The sequence below is a fragment of the Helicoverpa zea genome, chromosome 13, assembly GCF_022581195.2.
Source record: "Helicoverpa zea isolate HzStark_Cry1AcR chromosome 13, ilHelZeax1.1, whole genome shotgun sequence".
NCBI classification, from domain to species: Eukaryota; Metazoa; Arthropoda; class Insecta; order Lepidoptera; family Noctuidae; genus Helicoverpa; species Helicoverpa zea.
The window spans coordinates 9,307,578-9,329,329 of record NC_061464.1 but is presented as its reverse complement, the minus strand read 5'-3'; the positions used below and the strand labels follow the sequence as shown (position 1 = coordinate 9,329,329).

At 37.0% G+C, this 21,752-nt stretch overlaps 1 protein-coding gene across 1 annotated transcript in view; it reads right to left on the bottom strand.

Moving 5' to 3' along the window:
- Window positions 1-1,211: 1,211 nt before the first annotated feature.
- LOC124635863 (transient receptor potential protein) overlaps window positions 1,212-21,752 on the bottom strand; it is a 38,881-nt gene continuing 18,340 nt past the window's right edge. Inside the window, exons 9-22 of the mRNA XM_047171811.1 lie at window positions 14,460-14,558; window positions 13,495-13,630; window positions 12,337-12,489; window positions 11,739-11,884; window positions 11,159-11,399; window positions 10,690-10,813; window positions 10,128-10,323; window positions 9,705-9,869; window positions 9,058-9,280; window positions 8,430-8,592; window positions 7,843-8,003; window positions 5,771-5,956; window positions 4,794-4,892; window positions 1,212-3,614 (exon numbers count right to left, since the gene is read on the bottom strand). Of these exons, the coding sequence (XP_047027767.1) occupies window positions 3,091-3,614; window positions 4,794-4,892; window positions 5,771-5,956; window positions 7,843-8,003; window positions 8,430-8,592; window positions 9,058-9,280; window positions 9,705-9,869; window positions 10,128-10,323; window positions 10,690-10,813; window positions 11,159-11,399; window positions 11,739-11,884; window positions 12,337-12,489; window positions 13,495-13,630; window positions 14,460-14,558 (2,616 nt within the window). The 3' untranslated portion in view covers window positions 1,212-3,090. The remainder of the gene's footprint in view (window positions 3,615-4,793; window positions 4,893-5,770; window positions 5,957-7,842; window positions 8,004-8,429; window positions 8,593-9,057; window positions 9,281-9,704; window positions 9,870-10,127; window positions 10,324-10,689; window positions 10,814-11,158; window positions 11,400-11,738; window positions 11,885-12,336; window positions 12,490-13,494; window positions 13,631-14,459; window positions 14,559-21,752) is intronic.

The following is a 21,752-nucleotide window of genomic DNA, read 5'->3' as shown; positions in this document are numbered from 1 at the left end:
ATTATTATACCTATGAAAATTAACATTTTGCCAGTCTTTTTGTTTTATTTATTCCGAGTAGAGACTGTAATTTTACCGTCATCGTCACGGGTCCTCTTAATTTCCATAAATCTTCAGGCGTCAAGAGTTTTAATAAACATGAGCTTTTGTAAAAAAAGTCGTGGTGGCCTAGTGGGTAAAATACCAACCTCTCATGTGTGTGTTCATAATGTGTTCGATTCCAGGTCAGACAAGTATTCGTACTTGCAACTTTTCTAAGTTTGTATCTATGTACTTTCTAAGTACGAGTATATCTTGGATACCAATGGCCTATGAAAAGGTGTAGGAAAATATCTCGAGGAAACCTGGACTATAGTCTGAAATTACCGACCATAATTGAGCAAGTCTGGTGATTGACGCTCAATCCTTCCAATCCAAGTCCTGTGCCCAGCAGTGGGACCATGAAAAGGCTGTGACAACGAGTTTTTGTTTGGAACTGCGAACTTCTCTCTTGTAAAAAATGTTTACCATTAGGTATGTGTGTTTGCAAATGTAGGTAAGGTAACAGCTAATTATCTAGCTAGCTAGTGGGGACCTACACTTTGTAAAGTCATACAATATGCAAGTCAAATCCCGTATCTAATAAGGTGTTACTTATTTATCATTATTCCGTATAACATAATATACCTACTGAATAGTTCTGGTACAAAAATACCTTACCTACGTTGATATTAACTCCCCAGTCCCAAAGCAAATGAATTCTCCCACTGGGCCACCACATAAATTCGTACACGAATTCATTGGATCTTTTACCTGTTTTGATAAAGGTGGCTTCCTACTGGGGCAGTACAGACTAGGAAGATAACCTACCAGAAATTGACTAGGGCTTGTTATTAAAATTGCCCACATTTTCAGTTTGAATTATGCGTTTATCGCATATGGTGCAGCGATATTTTTAAATAATCAATAAGAGTAAATAAACTGAAAAAATATTTTCTGAAAATACCCTAGCAATTAAATAGCTCATTCATTTTGTCTCACATATTCACTATGTTAAGTTTTGATAAAGAGGCTTCTCTATTTCAATGTATTTATTAAAACTGCAGATTATACGGACAACGATAGTACACTATGCCTATACTTACTACCGTCCACGCATCCTTTCACATGGTTCGTATGAAGCCAGCCTTGGTACCTACAAAGGGTGGTGTTTAATTAAATAGTCACAAACGTAAACCAAAGGTTTTATTTTCTTTATTAACCATACGCTTAAGACTAAGTCAACAAACTACAGTACATGTTGGTCCTGTAAAGGCATGTTGTTACAGAATTTGTGTGCTTGCGTTAGTGTATCGTTCGTTGCAATTGTGTATTGTAATTAAAATATAAAACATAACAGCTATGGATATGAAACGTAAAAAAATATGGCCAGTATCAGTAATCTTTCACATAATTTTATAACAACGATCTTTATCGGACAAATTAATCCTCAAATAGTCAAATTGTTTATTTTGGTTTATGGTGACATCAAATTATTTTGTTTCAGCATTAATACCTACAATATCTGTTTCTATATAAAATACATCGTTTACCAACCATTCTAACATCATAACAGTTACGTATTGGATCAACGGAAATAACCTAATTCTATTGAAAAATACAATACTCTACGAAAAACAATGGCATTAACAGTAGACAATAGAAATTAAACTTAAAACGTTCATTCTTTTGCATTTATTAATAAGTCACTCTTAGGAGTTAACAAAAAGGGTATACTTTATGAAAGAAGTTGTTCGGAAGTTTATAACTCTTATAGATCCCTTTTCTTCAATAATTTCTATGTAGATAGAAAATTAAATATAACTTCTGCAGTTGAAGCCAAAATTCAGATAAATAGCAAAAGTATGTAAAATGACCCACGCACTTTATTTCAAAGTCAAATTCATGATGTAAAAGTGACAGAAAACTAGAGGTATTTTGGCTAACTCTAACACCAACTATTGTGAATTTATCAAGGTCTCTAAAATACGTGAATTTAAACCTTTTTAGAAGGAGACATTCGACAAAATACAGCATTAAAAATTTTGTAAAGAAAAAATTAGTTCTGTCGGATGAAAACCTATATGAAAACATGAAGTGGTATCTAATTTATCATAATTTTTTAAATACCTAAGTGTAGACTATATTTCTGGGTCACAAGCTAGTCGTAATTTAAGTATAGGACGAAGGCACTTTGGTTTTCTAGACGGTCAGATGGACGGCATCTTTTAAAGATATGAAAAAAAATAAGAAAGAGGTCATCTTACTTTGGATGCATTTACCAATTGAATATAGAAAGATTTTTCGTGGTATTTTGGCATTGTCACCCTATCAAATCCTTTTGTAAACAGATGCTGGGTTCTCCTTAAAATATAAATATGATAGATGGGGATCGAATGACTATTCTCTCGTTTTGGTTTAAATGCCCCCTAAGAAAGGAAGGATTTAAGTGTGACAAAATAATATTAGAGAATCATCTAGCACTAAAACTTGATTCGATACAAATAGTTTAGTCACAGATTACTAGTTTAGTCTGTAACCCACATAGCAAATTCCAGAACAAAGTATTAAAAATCTTCTTAGTTCGATAGATAAGTAACAAAGATGATATGTGGCAGTGATTCTAGTCTAGCCCTGTGACCCAGACTGATCTAAGACGGCAAGGACATTTAGATACAAACTAGTTATTGCTCTAATAACAGATATCTCACTAATACGTCGATTCGTTATACACTTGAGAGCAAAGAATTAGGGTTAGCACAAAAATGAAAAAGTTCATCTTATTTTCGAAAATATTCTTAGCTTTGTTCGAGGGTTATGCACGAATAAATACAATCTAAAATAGAACTTAGAAGTAATATAGCTTTATCTTACTGACTTTTCAATCGGTTAGGTAGTTAGGCGTGTCTTTTACAACAATAGTTTATTCTAATATCTTGAAAGTTATTCTCGAAAATAAAACTTTTGTATTATTTTTGTAACGACCCTAAGTTCATTGCTCTTCAAAATTCAGGCCACACATAAATGACTAGACATCATAATCCAAAATCAGGCCAAGGGTCTTAAAAAAACTCAGAGCCACCCAGAAACCACTTTTCCTGTAGCTTTAGATTTGCCCCTACCTCGTCCGTAACTAGGCGAAGGTGCTGGACTAACTCTTGCTGACCTAGGAGGAACTGAGGACGTTCGAGGCGAAACCTCAGGTTCACTGACCTCTGACGTCACCACTACCGTCGGAGGGTCTGACGTCATCGTTCCCGTCGGAGGTTCTGACGTCACCACGACAGGAACTTCTGATGTCATTTGTTTGTACTGAGCCTCTAAGCTGGCAGCTGATAGGATTTGCTCAGATTGAGAGTGAATGCTAGGAGTAGGAGTAATAGGTTTCTGAAGGTTAGAATCTTCTTCCTCAGTCATGTAGAGTGTTCTGGTGGGGGTGTCAGGTTCGATGGTGATGACGTGGTCGGTTGATTGGAATTCCGTTGGTGGGGGGAGGCGGCTGCCGTCGGCAGGGTCGAAGGCTGGTGTACTGGGCTCTGATGGCTCTTGAGATGAAGACTTCAGAGGACGTGTTTGTTCTGATCCACCTTCTGAACCTGTTAAAGATAAGTTGACTTTAGTTGGTTGCTACCATTTCCAATATGTTGTTAATTGAAATTATAAGTACAAAGGTTATTTAGAAAAATAAAGGGCTTTGGGGTATTTATTTATTTAAAGTTTTTTTTATTTGTTAAGGTATAACGACAGTAATTTGTAAGTTGGTACAATACCAAACTTTAAACGACACAGTGGCAAATTAGGGAAGCAGAAAGAATTTGCTATTTTTATCTAAATAATGGGTATAATATAATTGCTTGAAAAGGCAGGAAGTTCATCTTATTTACTAAGCGTAAGGTCATCAATCCCTTTAATTAAAAGCAACAATAACTTAATGAATACGAAATTAGGCTATCATTCAACAGTCAGGAGTATCGCGGCCTTCGAAATTAATTATTTGTTTAAATAATATGGTTATCAAATGTTTATAATAATTTTAAACAAGGTCTATCGAGTTTGACCTATAAAAGCATCTAAAAAAGTTAGTGAAAGATTAAAATTAGTTTTATTTAAGCAGAAAAACAAGGCATTTCTGTTAGTACCTATAGTTAGTTTTAATACAAGTGTTTGTTGCTAAAATTTTACCGGTAAGTCACTGCTTTCTTGAAACTCAATTCTCGAATTGTATTCAGTTCTGTTCAAGCTGTAAATAATTTTTTTAACGAATAAAAATTATGACTTTGTTTATTGGGTATTTTATCTGTTGTTGTCGTCTTATATACGTGACTAGCCGTTTTCCCGCGGTTTCACTCGCGTCCCGTGGGAGCTATTGCCTGCACCGGGATAAAATATTGCTTACGTTACTTGCAGATAATATAGCTTTCTAATGGTGAAAGAATATTTAAAATCGGTCCAGTAGTTTTCGAGCTTATCCATTACAACCAAACAAACAAAGTTTTCCTATTTATAATATTAGTATAGATATAGGTAGGTAAGTGACCTGAGGAGTTTGTTGCGCCATTTCTTGTTCCCAGCAGAAACACATTGGAAGTGGTGAAAGGTTTCGGGACCTTCTTTTGTAAATGTTGACGTTAAAAAGGTGCTGATTTGCAGCCAAGTTTGAATAAATTGCTTTCTGTAGCTGAATTCTTGCATGCATATTTTTTTTGGGTAAAAAAGAGATTTTTCCTTCTTTCCTCGTACATGAAGCCATATTTTATTTAAAATTAATAAATTACCTTTGTCCTCAACATCCGCTTCCACTTCTATTTCGTTTTCATTGAGTCCCTCATCATCAGAATTTTCAGGGATCGGCGTTCTGCTACGGAACGAACGAGCTAAGCAAGAAACAACAATAGAGTTATTATTATCAGTCAAATACATGTAAAATATAATATATGTGGAACAGGTAATGAAAATAATGGAGGTTGGTTAAAAATATATTTATAGGTAATATTGATAGGCATAATGTTAGGTGGAAACCGTTAGGTACCTGTCGGCAGATTTCTACGTTTTTTTTTAAGAGAGTTGTATTTTTTATTACAGTAACATGAATAGAGAGAGGCAAGCCAAAACTGCGGTGGTTGAGTGTCGTAAAGAAAGACATGGAAATCTGCGAACTCGAAGAGGAAGATGTCCAGGATAGAGCGAAGTGGAAGAAGAAGATACAGAAAGCGGACCCCGTCACAAGACGGGATAAACGCTAAGAAGAAGAAGAAGTAACATGCATAGGAGAAAAAAAAAAAACAAATTAAAAAAATACTGAATTGTCATAGAAGCTCAAAACTAAACTGCACGTACGTAAATAAATCTTATACCACCCGGAAGGCGATAGAAATATTTTGTAGCTTTGAAAAGGCTTTATTTGAATACAATAAAATGTTTCAATACGGCATTGTTAGCACTAGAATAGTATGCCTACGGGCACGCGATTGTGCCTACGTTACTTTAGTTTTATTTGTAAAATTTATATATTTTTTTGTTAGAACGTTATGTCAAATACACAAAGCATAATTATAACATTTTTGTTTTGTTAGTGCCAGTGGGTGCAAATCCATTGTAAGGTCAATTTACACCTAGTATTAATTTACGCTAGGTATAGACGGCCGTTTTTTTTTAAATAAAAACAACTTTAAAATTGTTTGTGCTTTATAACAGTTGTTGTTCACTATATAAATACCTACTCTTGTTAAATATCTAACTCATCTTTACTTACCACTGCATCTCCTACAACTCTCTCTCTTCTTCGGCGCGTCAAACACCTCATCTTCTAAGCTGATCTCTGATAGTCGTCTTCCCTTCTTCTCTCGTTCGGTGAAGTCGGATTTTATCTTGCTCCTCATGAACTTCGCGTATGCTACCCTCGTGCAAGGAGACACGCCAGCTAGTTGAGGATTGTATTCTGAAAGAAAAAATTAACAGTGTACAGAACATATAGTGAGTATAAAGCATAAAATGATAACTCTATTAAATTATACACCTTTTTTTTTTTTTTTTAGCGACGTAAAATCATCAAATGACCCCTCCCGCTGTGGGTTAGCAGCGGTGAGGGAGTGTCAGACTCTTACTGACTAAAATCGTCGTGTTCCGTCATAGACCTTTTATGTACCAGGGCCGCGGTATCTCTTTCGAACAACCCGCAGCCCCGGCAAAATTATACACCTTCAGTATAAAATCAATAATCAAGTGATTAGATATTTTGGCGTTAATCGACGGTTACATAATCTATGCATAGTTAAAAGAATCTTTCTAATTAAAGCGTGAAAAGGTGTACCTAATAGAACGGAATAGAACGGAAAGGTGAAATAAATATAGATGCATCCTCTAGACACCGACTTCTAGACCGATGCACCTAACATCTTTTTAATTTCTTTCTTGCTTTTGTTTTCTTGTTTCTTGTTGCTTTTTTATATGTTTGAAGTTGGATTTGTTTGTAAAATGCTACAAAATAAAATAATGCCGACTTTATAAAACAAAGAAAGGGACAGAATTACACTTTTGTCAAGGCTCTAGAAACGTAAAGCCAGCAGCCCCGAATCCTACTCTCTAGAAGTCGTTGTTACAATTCGACAGCTACAAGTCGTCAGGCGGTTTCGAAAAAAACCTGAAACTGGGGCTCTTTAGGTGATTAATCCCTAAAAAATAAAAAAATCCCATTCCTGCAATGGCTGCTTTGTTGACCCAAGTTAGTAGTGAATTCTCATCACCTAAAATAAAATAAGCTCCAACACAAGGTTACGTTATAAATTGTAAAGGAGTTCCCATAACTATATCTGATCTTAGCTGTCGATCCCACAATGGCAGTGAAACCTATCTTTGTGGAAAGTCTTCGCCAATACGAATAAAATAAGCCCAAACACGTGGAAGTTGCAACATACCGTTCGGGAGTTCCCTTGACTCTCTGTAGTCTCCATAATCAAATCAGCTCCAAACCTTCACTGTATACCAGTACCCTCAAAAATACACTCACATGTCTGGTTATGACTCGATGCGTGCCTACAATATTCAAGAGTTGCCCTCGATTTCTCAGGGTCATCCGGATTGGCACCTTCCTTCTTTATGAAATGTCTTTAACAATAAAAACTAGCATTGCAACCTGTAGGTACAATCCTCTGAAACTGCTTGTCTTTTATATTTTTCAAACGATCCTGGACATTCGTCTTCATGGAATTTTAATAAAATATTTATATTCAAAGAAACGTCATACCATTCTCCACGATTTAAAACTACTTTGATTCATGTCCGCCACTTTTTACAAAGCGGGTAAGATATGCCCCATGACCTTTAAGACATAATTAGTTATTTTCAATCAGATTTCTGAATGATGACTATAAAATGTTGTATATAAATAACTTCAATAAAATAACTTTTACAAGGTTCTGGCCTACTATTTTAGTTATATTATAAAATAAAAAATATTAACTATTTTGACTCTCACGAAATTACCATAACTATGATTGTTCTAAACTGAACGGTTGGCGCGAAACTCACTTTTTATCTATACAACATTTGTACGGAACCCTCGGTGCGCGAGTCCGACTCGCACTTGGCCGGTTTATTTAACACAAAAAGTACTGGATGGATTAGACTTGGCAGTAGTAGTGATTAAAATCCTTCTAAATTATTAACGGAAAGAATGAATGGATCTACCTACTGACGTTTGTTTCTGTTCAGCTTATATTTCAGAATCACATAAAAACTTCTTATTATCCATATGCGTGAAGGAGTTTCCCCGAAACATAAATGAAACCCTTGGCAGAAGCTGTAGTAATAAAACTTGACACATACCTAACAATTTCTGTGGATCTATAGTCCTGCTAGCCATGTTGTCCAGGATGTGAGCTCGGAGAGACTGCCGGCTCCTCTTGGTCTCAGCCTCAGCAGTCGTGCCAATAGGATCCTTGCGCACCGTGTTAGTTCTCACTAAGGCGTTCCAGTCACGTTTTTTGCTGAAACAAATTATGGAATATGAGTTGAAGAATATATTCACTTCAAGTTTTATAATTTTTTTTTACGCCATGGTTTGGCGTCAAATCATCATTCATGTTTCCAGTAGTAATTATTTTCGTGTGAGACGCTTCTAGCCAAAATGAATGGTGGATTATTCTAATCCTTACTTCAGAGTAAAACCGTTGTTAGGCCATTTTATGATATGATTTTCACATAATACATGGTAGGGTGTTGTTTCCCCTTTTCAAGCAAACAAAAATCGTGGATTTTAATGAAACTTAATAGTAATATACTTAACTTGTATGTCAGAATAACATAACAGGTAATTTTTATCTGGGTGCGGGAAGTAGTTCCCTTTTATAGCGAACAGCCTTATGGAAGCCAGTGTTAAACTACTTAAGTCTGTTTTTGTATTATTTCCTTACCTATCAGTGCTACCTCTCCTGACGATAGCTTTAGCGATCTGACTGAACACATCCTTAGGCTTGTTCTCTTTAGAAATTACGTCTTTTATGATACCCTCCACTATTCCGATGTGGAAGTCTTTCAGAATCCGCCTCTCCATCACTTTGCCTTTTTTGCCGGCAACTGAAACAAACGAGATTGAATTAGAAGTCTGATGGAAGAAAGTTAAACCAGTCTTACTTAGAGGGGTGTAGGGTTGCCGGGTAAGTGGGTTGAGAAAACCAAATAGACAGTCGCTCCTTGTAAAACACTGATACTCAGCTAAGTCCGACCCCCACATAGTTGGGTAAAGGCTAGGCAGAATTTTCATGACATTGAAAAAGTAATTTATCTGGCCTTCCCAAAAATTGCTTTTCTATTTAGTACTGATACACGGGACTTTTTGAATCACTCCCAGGTCAGATACAAAGACAATGGTTTCTTATTAACATGTTCGTAGTAGATTAAGCTGAGTCTCTGCATCCATGCAGCAGACCATCCGTTCAGAACGACTGCGAGTTCTTACTCAATTACCTGATTTTCTCTTTACAATGGAGAGCTTAATAGCTCTTTATCTTAATTTTAACTTAAGCCTCAAGAAAATCTCACCCGTAGCATCCTGCATAGTAATCCTTGGCGTCTTCATGCCATTATTATGCAGTATATCAATAAGCTCGTATCGTAACGTCGAGATGTCCTGTCTGATCTCCATGACATCGTCCTCGGTGACTCCGGTCTCGTCTCTGGCTCTCTGTTCTGCTGTGACGTACCGGCGGACTAGGACCCGCATGACTGCTTCGTGCTCTTGACGGGCTTTCTCGCGGGATTTGTTCTGGGGAGATGTGTTAGAATTTAAGATATTGAAGTGCGGCCTATCTAATTGTTAAGCACTTTCTCTTCTTAGCTTTAGAAAATGATGAGGTGATCATTTAACTCAGAAGGAAAGCGTTTTGTCGGAAAGTTTGGGATAACCAATAATTGTAGGTAATATTCCAGAATGTTCCAGAATGGATTAACTCAGTTTACTGTTTTGTCATTTTCTTTACTATGACATAGTCATGGCTTCTTAGCCGATGGTCGGCCATTGCGGCTGTTCTCATTTATGCTGTCAATAACTAAACTGTTGCGGGATACGTATCTAGATTTTGTTCCTCTCCATATTACCAGTACTTTTGTATTTTGCGTTCTAATTCTCTAATTTCTGTCATAGGTGTACATTCCTAAATATGTAAACTGATTGATAAAGTAAATCTTACAATAATAGACCCTCGATCCCTATTATTGAAGCAGCGCTTGATCCAGCACATGAAGTGCTTGGGGGTGGGGATGATGTTGAAGGGGGGAGGGACGGTATCCCCATCCTCGAAATATGACATCCACAGGTTGCTGCGAGCGAACTTCCACTCGGTGTCTGCTCGTTCCTGAGAAATTAGGTATTAGGCTTGAAAGGGAAAAAGATAGTTTCAACACATTTCTATAACAATAATTTACCGAGGCAGGTATAATGTTGACACAGACCACCACATAATGATTTGATTGGTCTATTAGTTTTCTACTGGGAATAAATACAATTTATAGAACAATATGCTTATGTTAAGTATTTTTTTTAATACAGTAGATCAAAAAGGACACCAAATTGTATAAAACATGCTAGTCCTATTGGTTTCACAATCACTTACCGAAATAATTTGATAAGAATTCGACATCATAGCAATCAGCATATTCAGCAGTACGATGATATTGATCACCGAGTAGGACCCGAAGGTGAGGAGAGCCCAGAATCTGGTGAAACTCTTGATGCCGGTCAGCTCGAAAGTCGTCAGGTCTACCAAGCCGAAAGACGCCCAGAATAGAGACTGAGATGTTTCGAATAAACTGCAAAAATGATTGAATAATCAGTACAACGGAAATAAAAAAAGTGTGGGATCATTTCAGAATTTAAGTCAATCACCAATTGGGATTAACTGACGTATCAATTCAACGGAAATTAAGAAAAAAACGATCGTGGGTGGGATGATTTGGGAGTTGCATTAAGTCGTCTTAGTGAAGTTTTGTTTGGGTTGTCAATCAAAAATGTATCTATAGACGAAATCACATCAAGCCATTCTAATCTGCAAAAAAATCCAATCAACACTGAACCTTATTCTTTGGTCATAAAGTTGAAAATCGCTTAAAGAAAGCTTGAAGTGTTTGCGTCTGTACCGACCACTTAGTATATCTACTAACAAAAAAGTGAATTACTTTGCGTATCGTCTCCATATAGTGCAAGCTCGTTCTTGTCCATCAAAATCTGGCATCCCATTTGGGTGATGATAACATTTATTTTTTTCTAGCTCAGCGTAGTACCACATCAATTGATTTAAACCTGTGAAAAACAAATCATCTTGATCAGCATCCACTCGTAATTTGCCATGAGTCCCAGAGAAACTATACCTCCTCGCATAGAGAAAAGTAGCCCATATGTTAATTGTGATATATAAGCTGTATTACTGCCAAACAACTTTAACCAGCTTCCACTCCTGCTTTGACCTGAGACCCGAGGGATTCTTCTAATAGGTAAAAAGAGGTTTATGTGTTTTTACCGATATATTTATAAGCTATATTAGTGTCAACTTTAAGTGCATAAATGATTTTCGCATTTATAATATTAGTAGGATTATGTTTTTTTCAGAATTAATAAATAATTATCCGATATTTTATTTAAACTTACCGCATCCAAAAGCAAAAAGCACCAACATGTAAACGAAGAAGAATTTGAGGATATCCAATATCATTCTTCCTAGAGACACCTGTAGAGGTCCAAGGTACGGGTTGATGGAGAAGATGTGGACTAGCTTCAGGAAGGAGAAGATCATGCCAGCTGCGAAGGCACCTTCTGAGAGCAGCATGGGGTCGTAGGAATCCCAGCTTTCTCGAGGATACCAGGGGTCTACTCCAGAATTGTAGTCACGCTGAAAAAAAAAAAAACAGATGAGTGAAAAGACAAGACACTAAGTATAACTGAAGATAGAGTTGAAGCCTGAAGCTCCTTTTGTCTTCTCATTAAAAATAGGTATATGTATTTGTGGCCAATTTAAACACATACAAGACTATAAGACCGAAAAAGTAGGTTAGGTCAGCTTTGAAATATTTTTCCATATCTATTTGACACCAAAATTCAGCGAAAAGATAAGGATATAGAACGGGATATAACTCTAATAATAGAAAAACAATGTGCATAATACATTTACACAAGTAAATCGCTTTCTTGAGACAAAGCTACATAAACTACATTAAAACCACATACATACCTGGACAATATACCAAGATGAGAACCGTAAGCTTATCCAGGCGATGTAAAACGCATTCGTGATGAAGTCCACTATATTCCACAGATCACTGATGTACTCCGTTATACCTCCTGTCCATAAGGATCTTATTTCTGCCCAGATAAGACCTGAAAGGAAGATAGTGTCAGTTTCTAGTGGATAAATAGATGATGGCAAAGTAATAAAAGATAGTGATCACAAGTGAACAAACTGTTTGTTCAAAGCCAAATAAATTGATGCCGAAAAAAGAAAACCTCGTAAGTAAAAAGGACATTAATTTTCAAGAGTATGTATAGAAATGGGCAAAAATATATTTCCGAGTTTTTGACTTTAAGACGACGAAATGATGCAAAAACATTTCAGCAAATTCGTGAGAAGTTAAAATATAAAGCGATTTTTATGAAAGCTAATTTGAAAATTATTATTTACGTAAAAGAGAATGGAACACAATAGTTATAACTGATATATGTAAGTAGATAAACTTTGATCGTATTAGTAATTCTCTGACAGCGGATTATACAAAGCATCATTAAACACCAATAATAAATATGGAAAAGCATGCCAACAAACGCAAATTTACTTGCTATGTAGATGATGACGCCGAACTCTATGAGGCTGGGCAGTGATCCTCGTTCATGTTCCTTCCAGTATTCCACCAGCTCCTTCAACCAGGTGATACCAGACCATTCTAGAACTAGGTAGTCTGCTCTTTGGGATGCTAGGGAGAGAAGTGCTGAAAAAAATATACGGTTGGTTGTAATTTTAACATCTTATGCTGTAATGATGAAGTTTCGTATTCAGTATTTGTATTTTAGAGCTAACAGAAATATATCAGTTGTCTGTAAAAATCAACTGTCTAACTATCATGGTACATAGATACAGTCTGGTGGACAGACGGACGGACAAACAGAATCCGAAGTCTTAGTAATAGCTCTAAAATACGATTAGTGGGTATTAAAATATACCCACAATTCCAAGCAATTTCATTGATATCTCTATTAAGATCTGTAATGGTCTTTTTCAAGGCTATAAATAGGTAAACGTAAATGTTCGCTTTAAATGTAGGTACAAGTATTATTTCCTATAAGATAAGGAAAGCCAGGTGTCAACATTAATCTCGGAAATGCGTACCAAGTCTTGCTTTATCCACAAAAAAATACCATTGTGAAAATGGAACTAAGATACCAATTACTGCTTAATGGTCTTTGCCATATCATATTTTCAAGATCTGGATAGTTCTTACGGGATGCGGGTGAAACTGCTAGCGGAAGGCAGTTAAAGAACACTGGTACATTTGCAATTTTAAAGGTATGTACTTAAAATATAGTATGGAAGTCACTTTTATAACCATTGCACCTAAGACAAGCAGGAAATTCAAATGTTCCTAGCTGTCAGGAGGTGTATAATTTGGCAACCTTTGACTTGCAAATTCTGCATGCAGCTTAATCACTTTATTACTTTAACTGTAAAGTTGTGTTCCTCTAATTCCCACGACAGTTTCAACACGCTAGGTAAAATTATACTCCTATAACCTTGTTTCCATCTGTGTTACTACTTCCCACACCCGGATAAAAAAGTACCTAGAGTTTTGCTCATAGTCAAGACTATCTTTGTGCCTTTTTTGAACCGATCAGAATATTGGCGTAAAAGCGCAACAGAAAGACAGACAAAGCTACTATCGCATTCATAATATTAGATAGGATGAATGACGATAAAAAGCAGAATACTTAATACTTACTAAGAAACAGCATATAAGAAGAGCTATGACAGATAAACTTGACGAAAGGTTTCTTCATAAACCGGCCGTACTCGGAGTTGGGCGCCAACATGTATATCGTACAATATACAGGGAACATCACTCCTAGTTTAGCCACCTAAAACAAAGTTATGCGTTTAATTATGGACCTAAAATAAAAATATAGGTATACACACTAGCCGTTTCCCCGCGGTTTCACCCGCGTCCCATGGGATTTACTACCCGTACCAGGATAAAATACAGTCTAGGTATGGCACCCAGGAATCAGTGAAAGAATTTTTGAAATTCGACCAGGGGTTTCAAACTTACTATCTCTTTATAATATTAGTGTATAGATTCAAAAATTGAATACACCACGGTAGTTCAACCCCATGGTAAGCTATTTATTAGCTTGTGTTATGGGTACTAACACCACAGATGAATAACATATACTTATAAATACATAATTTAAACACCCACACCACAGCCAATAAACATGCTCATCACACAAATGTTGACCGTACCGGGAATCGAACCCGAACACCGAACCATTAGTTAGGCAGTCCGGCATGGTGACCGCCGGCGAGGTCGTCAAACAATTTTAAAACCAGGACACAGTAAGCTGGTATGATATATATTCCTTCAACATATAGGAGGCATATCCAGCATTATTATATTATAAAAAAATATTTTAAGTTTTCCAAAAAATATTAATATTTTTCTGATCATTAAGAGCAGAATGGAAAATGAAGAGTTGAATAAAATAAAATATCGGGTGTTACATCAAATAAATAAAACAACGAAAACAAAATAATTAATATCTGCAAGAATGGAATGTGAATGGAATAATATTTTTTATATAATTATTTTTCATTTTTATGTATTTTTTCTGCGTTTTGGTGCAATGGAACCTGATAAAAATATGTCCATTACTTTCTTAAAAAAACAGTAACAAAATAAGTATTTACCTGTATACATTGTCCTACAATATTTTTTCTCTTGAATCCAGGCAAGCCTTCGTACCATATCGCTCCTAACAATTGCTGTACATTTGGATGAGCTACGAACTGGAACAAAAAACACATACGTAGGTAGGTATTAATAAAACAAGACTAGACATGCCTATTTAAGTACTGAGAGTCTACTTAACCTACTACTTCAAGATATGACAGATGAAGGAAAACAAGGTCTGAAAATCATGTATCCAACTTGCGCAAGTTGTTAAGAGTAAGTTGGGACCTCTTTATCAAGAGGTATAATTCAAGGTAATGGCAGAATATATTACGTAAACAGAATGTTTTTCAAAGTATCAATCAAATTGATTAGTGAGTTTCAGGTAATTTCAGGGTCATTAAGTTGGACCTTCATACAAAAATTCGCAGATATTCTAGGGTCCAAAAGTTAAAAGCGACTTGGATGATGTCCCTTTTTGATATGACACTTACGAGTATTAACCTATATAAACCTGTGTAAAGTTGAAGAAAACATCTGGAGGAAACCTGGACTTTAAAAATCTGTGCATTGAGCGAGCGTGGTGTTTAACGCTCATTCCTTCTCTGTGTCACAAGAGGCCTGCGCCTTGTGAGTTTGAAAACGGCTGTTGATAATGAGATTGTCATATAGTCTAAACCCTATTGTTAACATCAAAATGTAACTGACTGATATGAGCGATGTCGACATACAGTCACTGTCTAAAATACATTACAGTGCCACTCCAAATTGTTTAGACTGCCCACTACCCAGATGGCAGATGAAAGAAGGTGTAAATAAACCATTGATTCAATTGTTTGTTTCTCGTTTGTAATGTTGATGTCTTTATACGCGTTCTGTTAAAGTGTTAGACAGTTTGATGAGTGAATTAGCAGTAGCACACTTTTTAATGAGGTAAGTATTTGCAGAAATAGTGACCCAGTAAGTCTCTTTTTCAATGTAGATTTCTCGTCACATAAATTTGTCGCTCCGGCAGTCTTTTGGTAAGTGACTATGTGATAATCAAAATGTAATGTCGTCCACGGCCGATTTCGGCCACGGCGGCTGTTCTCATAGAAGATCAGCCAGCTGCGCAGGACATATTATAGTGCACGAGCATTTGCACAGACACAAGTGCACTCCCTATTCCTTCACTCTCATAACCCGATGGGACGGCAATCCGACACGACCGGAAAGAGATCAGGCGCAGGACCGACATTTACGTGCTCTCCGATGCACGAAAAAATGCAGTCAAAATGTACGATACGAACAAAATAATATTAACAATTTGGCATAAGTGGTTATTCCATCACAGTACATTTTCGAAATAGCTGTCTTTGTAAAATCAAATATGCATCTTTTTACTAAATTGTCAGAAAATAGGAAAAGGCCACTAAGAAGGCAATATACCAACAACTTGTGTGTTAATGAGCATAAGACAGCTTTGTATAAGAAAAGTGTTTTAGGTATGTGCCCGATTATATTTAACAAAATACCAGATAGCATTAAAAATGAACCCATGTCAATCTTTAAAAAAAAGTTAACTTCCTACTTATTAAATAAATGTTATTATTCCATCTCTGAATTTATAAATGATAAAATAGACATTTCATAACATCCAATTTTAATATTGTAATTAACCTAATGTACTAACGTAATTAACCTATTGTAATTAATCAATGTTTCTATTTTTGCATGCCTAAGTTAAGGTAGAATGTACAAGGATCGCCAATTGCATTTTTGTAACATCTGTATTTATATTGTACCGACATATTCTATTTTATTCTATTCTATTCTACTCTATTCTATTCTAATCTATTCTATCCTATTCTATTCTATTCTATTCTATTCTATTCTATTCCATCTGGTTAAGGAAATTGCTGGAGGTAATAGATCTATAGAGCTATCAGTAAATTAATTTCACGATAAGCTGCCTTTCTTATAATAATTACTTCTCTTGAAATGAACAAGTTAAGAGGACGAATTGGAATTTTTGGCGCCAAGGATCTCAATTTTTCTCAGTAAATACAAAACAGATCAAAATACAACTTGGTTACCTGAAAGTTCATGATATAAACCTTATTTTGTTAGACGTAGAAACATGATTAGGTAACTTTTATAACAAAGAAAAATATATCAAACATACCTCTTTTTAAAAAGAGATTCACATATTATGGGCAAACGGGACCGATTTAAGCCTCTTAACTTTTTTAGTAGTTGAGTATATACATACTCTTTAAAATTGTAGAAGGAATTTTTATCAAATTATCATTTCTAAATAATAAAATTACAAAACCATTTTGTCGCTTACGACTTTTAGTTATAAGCTAGCGCGCGTATTGTTATCCTCGCCCCGCTCAGACGCTCCGACCCCTTTTGGCGCCTTAGATGCGCGTGCAGGTTATGGAATTATTGTTGACCAATTCGTCGCCTTAAATAACTATATTTTCCATTGGATTGCTTCAATACCGTATTGACCATCATTCATGTAGTTTTCAGAGAAGCACTGACTGCTATATAGTGCCATTTTCGTATTAATCAAATCACAAAATAGTTCTCTCAATATTGCTAAATTATCAAAACATTTGATGAGTCAATACTAAATCAATTCCAACGAAATGAACCAAAAATATAGCAAAATATTTATTTACATTTCCCAAATATAATGAAGTCATCGTATGACGACATAAAGTTATATTTAAACGATGCGTTTGATATTCAATATTTTTCACTTCGAACGGAAATGTGGTAAGTGGTCACAGCGTGATACTAAGTAGGTAAAATATTTTTAGAGTAAATTCACTAAGAATAACGTGATAATCTTGATGGTATGATTGTATGTCTGTGGGTGTATTTAAGTGATCATTTTCTGAATTACACATCGTTGTGACACGTAAAAAAAACATTTATTTTTATTTATTTATTTAACTTTATGCAATCAAACAATTAAAAAGGCGGACTTAATGCCATGGGCATTCTCTCCAGTCAACCTTAAGGTGATGCAGAGATAACATGGTAGGTGCATTACTACTAGGGCACGCCACCATCGTGGCGGTAAGTCCCCTCTTTGAGGAGTGGCTCGGGAGGAGTCACGGCGCCCTCACGTACCGCATGACGCAGGTCCTCACCGGACACGGTTGTTTCGGGAGGTACCTGCACCGCATCGGTCGTGAGGAGGCGCCCGGGTGTCACCATTGTGCGGACAGCCCCGAGGACACGGTGGACCACACAGTCCAGGTGTGCCCCGCATGGGAGGGGCACCGCCGGGTCCTCGTCGAGGCTTTGGGCGGCGGCGACCTCTCGCGTCCGGCCCTGGTTCAGGCCATGGTCCGGGGCGAGAGGGAATGGGATGCCGTCGCCTCCTTCTGCGAAGCGGTCATGCTCGAGAAGGAGGAGGCGGAACGCCAGAGAGTTCGCACCTCTCATCCCGGCCGCCGCGCTAGACCAGGTAGACATCATGGGCGCCGGGTGTCGCGAGATGACTCCCGGCCACCGTAGGCGTGGGTCTGTGGGCGGTGAGTTCGGGTGGCTCATCGTCCCTCTGTCTACTTAGACGACAGACCCGTGTCGACGGCGCGCGTTGTTCCACGCGCTCCTCAAAGAGATGTCAGCAACCCCAGCGGGGCCCAGCAGGGCCAAGGCCTGCCGGGGCTGCGGGTTGTTCGAAAGAGATGCCGCGGCCCTGGTACATAAAAGGCCTATGACGGAACACGGCGGTTTTTAGTCAGTAAGAGTCTGACACTCCCTCACCGCTGCTAACCCACAGCGGGAGGGGTCATTTGATGATTTTTGACGTCGGAAAAAAAAAAAAAAAAGGTGCATTACTACTAATATTGTAGCAAACAACGTGAAAATTTTCTAGTATTTTTTTCCAGAATGTGGATAAACTATTGAATGCAGTACACAAAGCTACTGAATTTTAAAAACAGCTCTAACATACCTCCAAGACTTTGGTACGACAATGCGAATTATTGTCGATTTGAAATACTATTAAGTAAGTATGGCTTAAAGTAATTTAGTATTTTGAAGTCAGGTAGAAGAAACCAGGAAGCTTTCTTTATAAACTTTATTGTTGCGATAAACTTTGATCAACAATCGCGACTTTTTAAATCTAAATCCAAAATCGATATAAGTACAAAATGATCTTATAACTAGGTACGTTCTTTGCACTTAGTTCTTATAAACCGATGAACCCTTAACGCGATTCCTAGTCAAATTGTTCAGGTTTCGTATACCAAACGAGCGAAGTTATTATAACAACCTCATCACTCATACTCCTTGCTAATATTATAAACGGGAAAGTTAGTAATAATGGATGGATTGATATATATTGATGTTTGTCCTTGTGTTGTTTCCCTTATCAAACTTCTTACATGAGAGTTTAACATACTTGACAGGAATAGACTGAGAGCCCGTGACTACCACTCATAATGTACTTAATGCCTAATGAAATGGCGTGCTGCCATCCTAAAATGTGTATGCGATATTTACTTTTACCAAGTTTGAAAGGGAATGGTTTTGGAAGATTTACCTATAAGAGAAAACTAAACATATTCAAAATCCCTTCCCGTGTCCCAATAAATAAATTCAAAAGCAGTTCATGAGGTCCTTCTAGTCAAATATCGGCCTTGTCGACTGCTCTCATATGAAGAGATTAGCCAACTACGCATATAGTGCACAAGCATTTGCGCAGACACAGGTACACTCACTATTCCTTCACTCTCATAGCCCGACGGCAATCCGACACGACCGGAGAGAGATCAGGCGCAGGACCGACATTTACATGCTAAAATCCACAAAGCATTTTCGGCCCGACTCGGGAATTGAACGGGAGACCGCGTGCACAGCCGCCGCGCTATGCGACGGCTAGACCAACGAGACATTTCAATACCTATTAATGTAACAATCGTTTACTTATTCAAACGTATAAATGCGCTTTTTCAATACATTCCACATAACAAAATATTTTTCCATTTTCATGAATCATTTTTCTGGAAATGCATCTGAAAAATGCGAGCTCTTACTTTACATTACACGGTAAACAAGTCCATCAGTTATTTGCACGTTTTCTTGAAGAAAATGTTATTTCATCATTCATAATAACACAAATGCGTCACTACTTTTGTAAGTTCAGAACAAAATCTTACGTAAATTAAGCAGTCAAAATATTTGGTTTTCAGAAAAAATAAAGGATATGGTGATGAGAAAGAACGCGTCATAAAAAAAATACGACATTTACTAATGGCGTCCACGGTCGTTCCCGGCCTCGGCGGCTGTTCTCATTTCAGGAGATCAACTAGCTGCGCAGGACATATTATAGTGCACAAGCATTTGCACAGACACAGGCGCACTCTCTATTCCTTCACTCTCATAATCCGATGACCGGAAAGAGATCCTGATCACTCGACAGGACCGACATTTACGTGCTCTCCGATGCACGGGTGAATCAATCATCAACTTCCAGACTACGGGCTGCTTTGTGAAAGTTTAAGAAAACCCACAAAGTTATTTCGGCCCGACCCGGGAATCGAACCCGAGACCTTGAGCACAGCAGCCGCGCTTGCGACCACTAGACCAACGAGGCAGTCATTTACTATTTATCTAAGTATAAAGTTTATAAATACGATGCAAGTCAAACCAGAGGCAAATACATTGCTGTTTAAATATTTTACACCCGCCGTACTTTCAGACCTGACTTTAAAGTAAATAAGAAATGATCAGACAACTAGAAAAGCGTAACAAATGTACTTAAGTTTTACTCAATTTATTTACAAACAGCAAAGTACATTTCAATCGAAACATCGATAGTCCATTCTCATACATTAACAACTATAAAGTCGATAGCTTCTATTCAAAGTCTTGACCACGGAGAACGAAATCACTAGCAGAGATATCGTAACGCAAAATCTCTTAAGAAAGTAGGGCGACAAAATGCTTGTATTCGGGGGACGAGGAACGCTACTAGCTCCACTCTTACACGCCTTCTATGCAACCCGCCCATTATTTTCAAAATAAAATCCTAACTAATATTGTTAATGTGAAAGTAACTTTGTCTGTCTGTCTGTCTGTCTTTTCTTACTACGCCTAAACTACTGAACCGATTTGTGTCAAAGGTACAGACATACATTTTCTGCCGGAAGTCACTATTCCACGCGAACGAAGTCGCGGGCAAAAGCTAGTCATCAATAAATCTAGACCAATCCTTGACAGACTGATTTTTGGTTCTAGTAGCTGATCACGCCCACTGTACGCTACATTGACCTACAAGGAGGCGCCTGTCTACCTTCCCTTTACTTATGGCATCTCTGCCATCTTTCCTTCTTTCGTGCGCTTGTCCTTATGTGTCTGGTCTGAGAAATAAGGAGCGACGCTACTACAGGTAAGATGTATACTCTGAGTGAGTCGTCTACTTAGTTTTGAATAACTGGATACGCTGCTGCCGTACCTTTCAAACGAGAGCATGTATGTACACTTGTACAGTCCGCGGTAATTAACAGCTTGTATGTCGCTAAATACAGAACAATAAAAAAACAATTGTGCGCTCCGACATACATTTTAATGCAATAGCCCCTTGCTACTGTTCCTATTTTAGCCGTATATTACAATGAGCGAAACCGGCGGATCAATTGTGTTTAGTAAATGTATTAAACTACAAAATTGCGAAGGTTTGATAGTTGCTAGACCGTTAATGTCCTTGATCGTACATGAGTCCAGTTGATGCTTATGTTTGTTCTTCATTTTTGCCTTGTGCTTTAACCCTCTTGTATAAATTGGCAGACTTTTTCGCGATACCGATTTGTGCCCATGGCGACTCCTGTTGGTTACATTGTCTAAGGTTGCGTACTTTAGTACTAAACCTAAATAAACTTGTGCTTCGAAAATGGTGGATGTAAAACAAGTATTTACGTTTCTTTTTATGTCAGGATTATAAAAGTTGTGCGTATTTTAGTGGCGAAAAGTCTAACTGGATAATTTTATGTTGATTTCATATCTTGTTATATATGTGTAAAAATGTAAGGGGTTTAAGCATTTCGAGTTATGGGTAAAAAAGAAAACGGATGAAATGAAAATCAAGAATTTAATATAAACTGTTATTTAATATATAATGTTTGCTCTTAGCGGATTTTTGCACTCGACTTTTTTTATAGCGAAACATATACCTATTGTGGATCTGTGAAAAATTTAAGAAAAAAAGATCTTTTCTTGCAGTCTATGTGACATTGTTTTTTCAACAATACTTTTAAATAAAATGTACGTCACCATTTCAATATTCATCCATTTAAAAAACAGCT